A 12,789-nucleotide genomic window follows, 5' to 3' on the forward strand; every position below is an offset into this window, starting at 1 on the left:
TGGAATGCCAAAATTAATGGGTCTAAATATGTGGTGGGGAATAAAGCGTAAGAATACTGGAAAGGTAATAGAGGACAAGATTATGAAGGGATTTTGAATGCCAACAGAGAATTTTGTATTTGACCCCTGAAGTGATAGGGAGCCACTGGAGTTTATTGAGTAGGGGCTGACATGGTTAGCCCCACACTTTAGGGAAATCACTTTAATGGCTAAATGGATGATGAACTGGAGTGGGGAGAGACTTGAGGCAGGTAGACCCACCAGTAGGCTATTAAGATAGTTTGGGCATGAGGTGGTGAGAAGAGGATAAGAAATATTATAAAGGTGAAAGAGTGAAGAGTTTTAGGATGACACTGAGGTTGCAAGCCTCTGGGGGTAGAAGGTGTTGCCTTTGATAATAATGGAGAAGTTAGGAGGTGGAGAAGGCTTAAGTAGGAAAGATAATAAGTTCTCTTTCAGACATATTGTGTTTTAAGATGTCTACCGTATATCCAGTTAGAGATGTCTGAAAGAGAGTTGGAGATTTGAGACTGGAGGTTAGCAATAAAGTTAGAGTAGGATGGGTAGATTTAAGAATCCTCAGCATAGAGATGGTAATTAAATCCATGGGAAACGATGAGATCATCAAGTGATATAGGAAAGAGAGAAGAGTATCTAGAACCCTGAGGGACACCTACAGCTAGCTCCCTGTAGGAGTGAAGGCAGTAAATGATGGGATGGACACAAGGCTGAGACTTGGCTTTATATAATGGGTGAAACGCTAAAGGGAATAGGGATTTAGGAGAGGAGGACAGTGTAAAGTTAAATTGGTTCACCAAAAGGTTTTTATGGGGAAAAAGAAAGTGGCATGTGCAGGGGAGATGACATGGGAGAGAATGAAAGGGTCAAGAGATTAGAGATCACAGTGTGAGCAAATAGGAGGGTATTATTAGAGAAGGCAGAGGGAGAGGTAGAAAAGATTTTTATCATTTAAGGGGATTTCAGAGTTCTCAGATGTGGAAGTGATACTTTTGTGGGTGATGGCAAGATCAAGGTTATGACCATCTTTGTGTGTATCTGAGGTGGGGTTGAGGAGGAGGTCATGGGAAGTGAATAGATTGAGGAACTGAATAGTGTTTGAGACAGAGTCAATATGCATGTTGAAGTCCCCTAATATGAAGTCAGAAATTAAGGGAGAAAGAAAAACTGTAAGCTGTGTGCTGAATTCATTGGGGAATGAAGGAGAGAAACTACAGAATCTGGAGTTCTGTAGACAACAGCTACCACAGTTTTGATTGGGTAGAAGATCTGAAGAGCATGAACCTCAAAGGAAGACTTCCTGGCCCCTCAGGCTTGTACTCTCAGTGTCATACAGAGTAATGGAGGTCGCCTCATGCTTAAGGCAGGGAACACTGTGGCTTCAGGGTAGTAACTGATGAGTTAGAACCCTGTCCCTCCTTTTCTTTTTGGCTAGGCCAAAGTGAATTGCACAGATTGGACAGATTATGCTTTGCAGTATGCATCACAAATCTTATTACTTTCTCTTTTTTCCTTAAACCCACCTTCCCTTCAGAATATGCCTATTTTCACTGAGGATACCACCATAACCTTCCTTTTACCTGTATTCTCAACTTTATGTGTCCTTTAGCTTCTCTCTCTCTCTCTCTCTCTCTCTCTCTCTCTCTCTCTTCTCTCTTCTCTCTTCTCTCTNGTGTATGACTTATGTGGTCGCCATAAGAGCATTGTCTCCCTTGTCCTGATTAAAGACATATTCTTTTCCAACTGCTTTGGTGGTTCTGTGTTTTTCCAGGTTGACAGAGGCAAATAAACAGAAGGTGAAGGCTCTATCTTCCGTCCCTGCCTGATATCAGAGGCAGTTTGATATAAGAATACCAGGAATGTCTTTACAAAACCTAGCTAGGTTCAAGTTCCTTCTCTGACTGATATTGGCTTTGTTACCCCAGTACAGTTTTGCCTGCTAGGTAATCTCTTAGGAAAGGATTTCTGGGAAGGAAACACACATTCTCTTCCTTCTCCCTTTCTCTTTCTCCTCTCTCTCTTTTTCTCTCTCTCTCTCTCTCTCTCTCTCTCTCTCTCTCTCTCTCTCTCTCTCTCTCTCTCTCTCTCTCTCTCTCTCTCTCCATCACCTCATCATATATCCACATACCAGTTGCCAAATTTTGTCATTCCTACTTGTACAAGTTTGTCTTGCACTCATTTCCCTTTCTTTTATTCCATGACCTCCACTCTAGTTCAGGCCTTAGTATCTTTTTCTCCCTTGGACTATTGCAGCAGACTTGTAATTGTTTTTTTTCTGCCTGGTCATGGTAGGTCAGACCACATTACTCCCCCATTCAAAAAACTTTAGTGCTTGTCTATTAACTCTAGAATCAAATACGATTTTAATTTTTTCTCATCATTTAAAATATGTGTTTTTGTGTAAGTTGTATTTATACAGTCATTCATATGTATAATTTATAAATAAGTAAATTCACTTTTAGCTGACAAAAATGTGTAATAAAAGATTGGAGACAGCTGAGTTAGAAGATGGTACTAATGAGAAGAAAATAATAGAGTTCCTTTTTACCCACCTAGACCAGTTAGCTTAAAAAAAAAGAAATAGATCTGTATTGATAGTCTTTGTTTTTACATCACCTAGATTTTCTGATCAAAGCCTTGACTTTTCTTACTCTGGCATTCTCGCTCATTGGTACGTACTATTGGGAAGAGGAAAATTAGGCCAAAAGGGCTGCAAAAATGAGTTTAAATTCTTTACTTCTGTTGGAAAAAGAAAGGTGTCTTATTGGCATCAACATCAGGGTATTCCTGACAAAGATGGTGATGTTACTGATGGGTATCACTTAATTAGAGAGTGTGTCATCCCCACATATAAGCAACAGCTCCTTTTTCATTTATAAGAGGAAGAGTCAGACTAGGATTCCAGATGTTTTGCTTAATTTTGCTTCTGTACAGCTCATGGGCTACCATTTATCTGCAGGACTAATTAAAATGTCCAAATGATCATATTCTTAATAGTGGCATTTTTCAAAGGTTTCAATTTCACTTTGGTTTTTGTTTTATTTTGTATTTTTCCAGATTACAGATAGATACAATTTTAATCATTGTTTTCTGACATTTTGTGAGCCATGCTCTCTCCTTCCTTTCTTCCCTTCTCCCCAAGATGTCAGGTAGTAGAAGTTGTGCATGTGCTGCAATACGTATTTTCATATGAAAGAAGATGCATATTGCTTATTCTAGAGAAAAAAATGAAGGAAATAAAGTAAAGAATGGTATGCTTCATCCTGCATTCAGACTTCTGCATTCAGACTCCATCAGTTCCTTCTGTAGTGGTGGAGAGCCTTTTCAGTTTCATTTTTTATAATTACTTGTGGCCAGTTAGGAATCTTTAGACAGTGTAGTGTTGATAGAATTAAAAAACACAGTTTAATTCCTTAAAACTATTGAATGCTGGGATTTTATAAGTGGACTGCATACTATCAAAGCTCACTTATTTCATGGGAAAAGCCAATCATAATAATTTTAAACTCTAAATATTAAAATATTCTACCTGCCTGTGAAACATCATTGCATAGCAATAGTATACTGGATGTCATTTTTATCTGAGATCTGCTCTTTGTGTGACCATGAGCCACACAAGAGGTCATTGAACCTCTTGAAACTCTAGACATTTCTCTAAGACTAATTAGAGTTAGGTTGCATTCTGGGGAAGGAAAGTTCTTACACTGGCAAAATCAAAGGTCATGGTGCTGATTTACAAAAATAATACTTGAATTTATTATTTTTAAAGAAATTCAAGAATTAGCTATAAAATAACAATATTCTATTGTTGAACTCTAGGAGATCTGCTTAAAGAATAGATCCAAAAGAATTTATGATCAATAATCAATTGATAAGCCCCATCTATTTGATTTGATGGGCAGATAGATGGTACATTTGAACCTCGGACACTTATTAGCTGTGTGACCTTGGACAAATCCCTTAACCCTCTTTGTCTCAGTTTTCTGATCTGTAAAATGAGCTGGAGTAGGAAATGACAAACCACTCTAGTATCAAATGGTGTTCCAAAGAATCAAACATGATGAAAAGGACTGACCAGCTGCATTTGATTAGAGACAGATAGGTGGCATGGGGTGTGATACTAAAAGCTGAAATTTATATATATTTATATATATATACATATATATAAATAACATTTAAAAATTTGCCACATGCTTTGCAGATATCTCATTTGATCTGCCCACAACCTTCTGAGGTAGATACTATCATTACCTCTTTTTTACAGATGAGGAAACTGAGTAAGACTGAGGCAAAGTCACTTGTCCAGGATTTCCTAGTTAATAAGTGCCTTAATTTTAGCTTGGATCTTCTTGATTCCAGGCTAACTCTTTCCACTTTGCCTCCTAACTATCCAAGATAGAATATTAGATACCCAGGCACAGAGACATGTATTAAAATCTTCTCAGATCAATTTAGTTGTTTCAACCTCAGTTTCCTTATATGTAAAATGGGGATGACAGTATATATCTCATAGTGTTGATGTGAGGATTAAGTGAGTTAATGTATTTAAAGCACTTTTCAAACCTGATAGCATCATATAAATACTATCTATTACTATTATTGTTATGCTATAATATGTGAAAGTTTGTTTTGTGTACTTTTACTTTCCTCATGCAGTTATATTTACAGTGGTAATTTCTTAGCAGACTTCTTTTGTTTAGACAACATGAAATGACCCCCATCTAAATGATCTCAAATCCTAACTTAGTAGATTCCAAAATAATTGAGCTTTACCTTCTTTGGATGAGTTACCAAAGGAAACTCTCTTTCTCAAGATGGAATTTTCTTAGAGACTTGACCAAAAACAGGTCCTCAACTGGTTTCATTTATTCACCAAACTCTTCAGCTACTCTTCAAATTGTGATTTGTTCGCGAATGTTCAAGCACACATGTAGTTCTATTGCATAATGTGGTAAAAAAAATAGAGGAAGTAGATAAGAAGTTTTTGAATACACTCTTTTCTCCAACTTCTCAAAATATTTTCTTCCCCTGTTCTCCTTTTCCTTCTAGATTGCCTCTTTAAGCTATGTCCTATGAATCGATACTCTGCCCAGAAGCAGTTTTGGAAAGCTGCAAAGCCTGGCGCCAACAGCACGACGGATGCAGTACTACTTAACAAATTGCACGTATGTATCGAAGTTGGCCCAGCCATAGTTTGTGATGCTCTCCCACTTCCACATCTGGTCTTATTTTGCATTTGATTGGTATTTGGTGGTGGTAGGGTTGAATCTCTGCCCAAACCCTGCCTTGGTGCACTCTATCATCGCCCATCGTTTAATCAAGTGGTGAAGGTTTTTTTATCCTTAACCCCAAAAGAAAGATGGTTGACAGGTTTCACAAGAGCTAGTGCCTTTCTCCACAATTTCTGTGAAATTTTCCTTTCTTATGCAGCATGGGGCTTCAGACTTGGAGGGCATATTAACTGTATTGATTTTTCACTTGGACTGAGAATCGGGAGACCTTCAGCTTCTAGTCCTGACTTGCTGTGTGACCCTGGGCAAGTTGCTTAAGTTGCTTATCCAATCTGAACCGCAGTTTATCCATCTGTAAAATTGTGATGGTAATATTTGCCCCCTCCCACCTCCCAGGAATGCTCTTCTGAAGAAAGACACCGCTGTAAAACCAAGGTATTATAATATTATTGCCATTTGGGGCTCGGTGGTGATGTTCAGTGGTATTGAATAGGCTCAGTTCTTTTGTGAAAAGAGGCGATCCGTCCAGGTCAAGGGCACAGTCTCTGCCAGAGTTAGTTATCCTTGCCCTGTTTTTGTTCACAGGCTGAACTCTTAGCCCTGGCCAGTCATCTCACTGATGTGTACTGTTGGTTCTAAATGGGGTAAGGGAAGAGATCAGCACAAATCCATCACCACAAATATAAACAGTTCAAAGCAGATGTCCAATTAGTTGGGTCAGTAGCTAGAATATAAACATTGTATTCAGCAGACCCAAATTTGTTCGGTCATCTTCTTGTATGATGAAGATGTATTTAGTCTTGTGAGCACTTCTCAATCCCCAAATGTTTCTTCTACCTGCTAGGCCACTTCTATATCTCACTAATGGCAGAGTGCCATCTTTTAATCCGATTTTAAGAAAAGTAAAATGAAATAACGAAATATATCGTTAATTTTATTCATAGGAAAAGTACCCATTCTTGCCTTTCCCTCTAAGATAGGAGCAGAGATGTTAACTTTTAGTCTCCCTAACTGTACAAATAAGCAATTGGCTTCTTAAGTATTCTGATTTTTGTGCCATTCTTTTCCAAAACATTGCAATAGATGGATGAATTTCAAATATTCACTGAGCTATTAAAAGATGAGTTAGTCTTGTGACTTTTCTGGACTGTAGCCCTTTTCATTTGGATTTCTTTCTTTTAAGCAAGGAGTGTGTAGCCCCCATAATAAAGTTTGGATTATTTTAAATTAATACCATATATGGGGATGAGAAATCTAGACCTCCTGACTTCCTTTGCTTGCTCTCAAGAATCCACAGTGATTTAAAAAGGCTGACATCTAGTGGTCTTTAGTGTTTACAGATTCACTGAAATTCGAGAGTTGGAAGAGACCCCAGTAGCCATCTAGTCCAACCTATACCCAAAAGGAATCTCTACTGTAAATACCCAACAAATTTAGTCTAGGCGTTTTTCCATGGACTAAACCATTCTCATATATCTTCTGGTCATGCTTCTTTTATTCTTCCTCCCTTTCCCCCATGACATTCATTTTAAAGGTCTTGCCTGTTTCCTGACACTGATTTACCTGTTCCCTTGAAACAGACTCCCACATTGTTTGATTCTCAGAAATGACTGGTTGTCAATATGAGCCTTGAGCTTTCACAGGATAAGAGGAGCGGAGATGGTGACAACTCTTTTGTTGTCTGTTGAGAATCCATCCTGCATTACTTGTTTCCAGAAACCTTCTATAATATCCTATAATGTATTTTAAATTTGTTGACCTTAAAAAGAGGGATTGGGGAAGAACACTTGCCTACTATCCCAGTGACCTTTTTTGCAGTCATTTAATCAGGTCTTTCCAATGTCAGCAGCAGAGCAAATAGCAGCCTAGGCATTGGTAAAGAAAGTTCATTTTGGTTCTCTCTAAGGAACTTGGTAATATTATTGATTAATACGAATAGCCGTTACTGTTGAAATTTAATTACTTTTCAACTGGTTATACAAGGAGAAGAGGAACAGGTGGTGCGCCCTCAATTTAAGGATAAAGTTGTAGCATATATCAGATAGAAAGGAAACAGGAAAATATATCTAGAGAAAGTGAGTCATGGGCAAAATTCAGCATTTGCTTTAGCAACTTAGCAAATAGATACCCCGACTTTATTAGAAACAGTTTTGGTGATCAAATTAGCAAATTTGAGTCCATTCATTAGTAAATCATTTTCTAGCATCCCCACTTGCCTAGCATGTTTTCTACACACAACCTCACTTGTTTACCCTAAAACAACATGATTATTGCTGATATCTAGAGGCCAATATATGTTGGGGGTGACTTTCTCAGTGCTGCCTGATGAAGCCAAAGGGAAACGTTTGCTAGCCATGCAGTTAGTGAGGAATAATTATCTGGTGGATTTTCCGTTTTGCCCCTCATGAAAATAATATGAAAGAAAAAGGGACTGCCTATGAAAAAATAATAAATTTAACCTCTGGATTTAATGCTCCATTCTGAAAAGGCAGGGAGACTCATTCGTGAGCCTTATTGTACATTTTACCTCTCTCATAAAGCTATTGAGTTGAGTAATTTTGAGCTATTACTCCTTTTTGCTGTTTTTTAATTTGATGACAACTATGGAATTTCCATTCACATTTTTGGTATTTATTCCTAAGTCACTGATATTCAATTAAAAACGTCAGTGATGAATTCATTGCTTCCATGTTTGTGTTTTGGTCTGTTGGCCCCTGTTTCTTGGCAGTTTGAAGCACAATTCAAGCTTCCATAGAGAGGGACGTGTTAACATGTCAGAGCTGTAATTTCATCTCTCTGGATGCTCCCTTCACTGATACAGATGCCAGCCCCTTTCTGATTTCCTCTGTGAGAGTTACTGTCACCCACGATATTGTCATTAGTCAACCTAGGGATGATGGTGAATAGAGAGACCCCTGGGTTCAGAGTCAGGGGGCATGGATTCAAATATCAGCTCTGCCTCTTATTACCTGTGAGCCTTTGGATGAGTCACTTAAGTTCTCTGGAGCCTTACTTTCCCTGCCTATAAAATGAGGTGCTTCCACAAACCATATTCATGGATGTTTCCAACAGTAAAACTTCGCTCCTGCACTTTGTAATCCATGACCCTTCTCCACACTTAGCTAGATTGTCCCTTAGACAACAGACATACTTCACTCTTACTCAGGTCTTGCCAACCTGGCAGAACCTGCTGAAGCAAGGGCTCTCTTGGGATAGCCTTCAAGAAGCCAAGGTCACCACTGCTTCACAATGAGGCTATGGAATGAAACACTTTTAATATAAGCTCCTTTAGAAACCAGAATTATGAAAAAAAAATCTTTATGTGTTTTAGGGCCTGCCACAGTGCACTGCTTAGAGTAAAAGTTTACTAAATGCTTATGGATAGATCAGTTAAGCAAGTGGTCATGTTTTTAGCATAATAGTTTTATAAGTGGAAAAAAGAATATTTCAGGGTAACAAAGATGATTTTTGTTTTGTTTAACTCCATTGCTTTTTCTTCTCAAGATATAATTTCCTTTTTAAATATGTTTGGTGACATCTTTCCAAAAGCTTCACTGAGAAAAACATTTTCAAAGCAAAATGAAACATTAACAGGAAGATCCTAGATATTTAGTGTAAACATTTTTCTCTAAATAAAAAATGGAGAACAAAGCTATCATTAGGGGTCAGCCGACATCTTCGTTAGTTGTGCTGTGCCTGGAGTGTGCATCGGGTGTAAGACTTAAAAAGAGAAAAAGGGAAAGGAGAAGAGAGTAAAAATAGAGAAAAACAAGAGAGAGAATAGTGTGTGTGTGTGTGTGTGTGTGTGTGTGTGTGTGTGTGTGTGTGTGCATGCTCGCATACGCACACTAGTCTAATCTCTATAGAGATTTATGTTTTAATCCAGTGAAAAATTTTCTCAGCTCAGAATCATCAGATGGTAGAGCCAAGCTAATATAAATAGAGAAACCTGTGAATGAAATTTTATCTTAAGGATCTGGTGGAGTGAGAATAAATTCTTTATTATTTGCATCAGTGAAGGGACAATCTCACATAGTTCTTATACACTGACTGGCAGTTTATTTTGGAACTCAACATCTCAGTTTAACTTTCCCCATCAGATTTAAGCTTTTTAAGTCTTGACTTAGAGGACGCATGTATGTGGGTGGAGTAGGGAACTCCTTATACAGTGTGTTTCCATGAGTACCCAAAGATCTACTCTTAAATAATTCCCCAACTGGTTTCCTATGGTGTTGGAAATTGTTGCCATTACAAGCCCTTTGGATTGGTGTCCTGTGCGTGTAAGAAGGCACAGTTAAAATGCTGCTGTGTTACCTGGTAGAAATAACAACCTATGAACATCCAATAATCCTTTAGTTTACTTTGATGAATAAATGGATCTATTCTCTCCTCTATGTAGCTATTCCCTCCATTAGGTTAAATTAATCAATTGATCAATAAATATTTATTAAATGCCTTCCATGTGCCAGGCACTGTGCTGGGGATGTAAAAAGAGGCAAAAGACAGTTCTTGCCTTCAAGGAATTCATAGTTGAATGGGGAAACAACTTGCAAAACCACACACAAATATGTCTGTGTATATATGTGTGTATATACATACAGACATATGTAAATAAGCTATATACAAGATAAAAGCAAATAACAAATTATTATTTATTAAAAACAAATGATTAGTTATTTAAGCATATTTATTTTAAAAAACAAATAGGAAAAATTAACAGAGGGAAGGCTCTAGAATTAAAAGAGTTTGGGAAAGACTTCCTGTAAAACATGGGATTTTAATCAAAGCTTAAATAAAGCCAAATTTCAGCCTATCCATGCTTTCTCATTTTAGGTGAATATTACTTGTGCCTGTAAGCCTCCCAATGTGCTGAAGACTTTTCTCTTTTGACATTTCATGGATATCTGCATTTCATGTGTTATCCATCATAGCCCAGGTTTTGTCATTTATCAGCATTTGAGATGAGTTTTAAGGGTGATTGCACAGAGATACTTCACTAAAGACAGTTTGGAGTTGAGTTAGTTTTGAAGGAAAAGGAGCAATCAAAGTTTTTGAATTGAATCGAATCCTAGAGATCATAGAATCATAAAATCATAAATCCGAGAGCTGGAAAGTCACATGAATTGATTTCTCTCACTTTACAGATAAGGAAATTTGTGGAGCAGTTGAGATAATAGACATCAAAGACTTGGCAAACTTCAAAATTCTCTAAAAATATTAGCTCTTACCATTATTAAGTGACTTGCCTAGGGTCATGCTCGTAGTAACCCTCAGAATTGGGATTTGAACTCGTGTCTTCTGACTTCAGAGAGAGTGCTTTGTCCTCTGAGTCATCTTGACCAGGAAACTTGGGCCCACAGAAATTGTGCCTTATCTGAGTTCACACACACTATGGTGGCAGAAGGAAGAAAAGGAGGAGGAAGAGGAGGCGTAACTGGCATTTGTTTAGCTCCTTAAAGTTTTTGAAGCCCTTCCCATACATTACTATTAGAACAGCCCTTTCAGGTAAGTAATACAGCCATCATCATCCATTCCATAGATGTGGAAACTTTAGGTAAGGGAGGCCAGATGATTTGCACAGCTTCTAAACCTCTGAGGTAGGTTTTGAACACAGATCTTCCTGACTTTAGATCCAGGAATTTTTCTACTGTATTTTTCTGCCTCCTACTTTAAAATTTTGCCAAACCTAGCCCTGATACTTTAAAGAGGCCAGTTTGAATTTTTTTCCCCTTATTTTTAGTATGAAATTTTCTTTAGGCAGTATATCAGGATGATCCTGGAATTTGGGGACTAAGGGGGAAAAGGGGAACCATTTGGGCATCAAAATGCTGTGGATGTTAGACCACCTGTACATAATTAAGAATGGCTTGTCATTGGCAGCACAGTAAAAGATGATGTTGTAAATGGATTAAATTAATAGGAAATGGCTAATTGAGTATAGCACTTTATAGTTAGAGAGTACTTTATAAACATTATTTTGTCTGGCCAGCATCATTGCTCTTGGCCAGAGCAGTGAGAAATCATGTACAGGAAGCTGAGTAAGGCCAATGTCTGGCCACTTAGGAGAACATTTATGTAAGAGAAGCCTTGGAGTTTGGGGAAAATACAGTGAGGGAAGCCCTGGTATACTTATTGACTAGACTAGATACTAAGTTCCCCCCCATGTACTATTTTTTGGTCCATACCTACCCACGCCTAGGAGAAGGGGATTAAATTCACATTTTCCTGAATATTACTGAATACAACGACTTGCCTTTCAGGGTGGCTGTGATAGAAGAAAAGTAATGTAGTGGAAAGAGAGATTAATTTAGAGCCAGGAGAAACCTGAGTTCCACTTCTGCCTCTGACACTTACTGATATTACTCTACATTAATAAATGTGTAACAATGAATATTAGGCAGATAAAATATTGAGAAAGGACTTTTCAGGAAAACAGTCTTTCAAACAATTCCGGAAGCCTCCATATGTCTTTTTTTAGCCTGCCCAACATTCACTGGCTTCTTATTGTTTACTAAGACTTTCTTGTATCACACCCTTTGAAGACATGCAGGAAAAGCTGATGATCTATTCTTGTATTCACATAGGTTTCAGTCACACTTCCACCCTTTTGGGGGGTGAGGGTGGGGATGGGGAACGGGTTGAGAGGGAGGAAATGTAGGGCTGAAAGATGGAAGAGAACAGTGGAAAGCCAAAGAGAAGTATAGTTCATCGAGTTCTTTTGCTAGGTCCTTTGCGTGATTTCACTCAATTCCTGACTGTTCTCATGTACCCATGAATTTTATTTGATTGCCGTAAATTCTGAAAGGATCCTCAAACCATTTGGCAGAAGAAAGCTGCCCCTTCACTGGCAATCCTTTCTTTCTTTCTTTCTTTTCAGCATGCAGCAGATTTGGAGAAAAAGCAAAATGAGACAGAAAACAGGAAGCTCTTGGGAACCGTCATCCAGTATGGCAATGTCATTCAGGTAGGTGGTGATGGCACACTCCATGCTTTTGGAGTTCCACAATGTGTTTGAACAAAGGATAACTTCTTATAGCCAAGACAGCCCAGGTAAGTGTAAAGAAAAATATCTCAAGATCTGAGATTTCCTTTCAAATACCAGTTCTTGCCAAGAGAACTTCTTTTCAGGGATGAAAGATGGAGGAAATTTCTGAGCCAAAATTTGATAAGGAATAATGATTCTGTTCAGGTGATCCTTAACCTTCAGCCTCTCTTAAACTTGAAGCCTAGAAAGGACTTTGGGACTTAAATTAATTATTACCATATATTAATGGTGAATGCATTGTTGGAAAGAGCCCACATTTCTGAGTTCATTTCTTGGCTTCTGAGCTTGTTATGTGCTTGTCCCTCTTGCCTCTGGCATGAACTAAGAATGAATGGAAATGAATAACCATCCATTCTCTGTGCCCTCTGTAAGGAGGTCAGTTTGCTTCCAACCCAGCTCTGAATCTATTTTTCTATTCTTAAGGGACTAACAATTTAGCCTGGTAGCTTTTATTGAAAACCCTTAGCACTGGAGAGATTGCACAGGGGAATGGAG

General features: G+C 38.1%; 1 protein-coding gene across 1 annotated transcript in view; it reads left to right on the plus strand.

Moving 5' to 3' along the window:
- Positions 1-12,789, plus strand: part of ITPR1 (inositol 1,4,5-trisphosphate receptor type 1) — a 405,812-nt gene that overhangs the window by 142,629 nt on the left and 250,394 nt on the right. Inside the window, exons 4-5 of the mRNA XM_044675941.1 lie at positions 5,068-5,183; positions 12,127-12,213. Coding sequence (XP_044531876.1) covers positions 5,068-5,183; positions 12,127-12,213 — 203 coding nt within the window. The remainder of the gene's footprint in view (positions 1-5,067; positions 5,184-12,126; positions 12,214-12,789) is intronic.

Source organism: Gracilinanus agilis, chromosome 1, assembly GCF_016433145.1.
Source record: "Gracilinanus agilis isolate LMUSP501 chromosome 1, AgileGrace, whole genome shotgun sequence".
NCBI classification, from domain to species: domain Eukaryota; kingdom Metazoa; phylum Chordata; class Mammalia; order Didelphimorphia; family Didelphidae; genus Gracilinanus; species Gracilinanus agilis.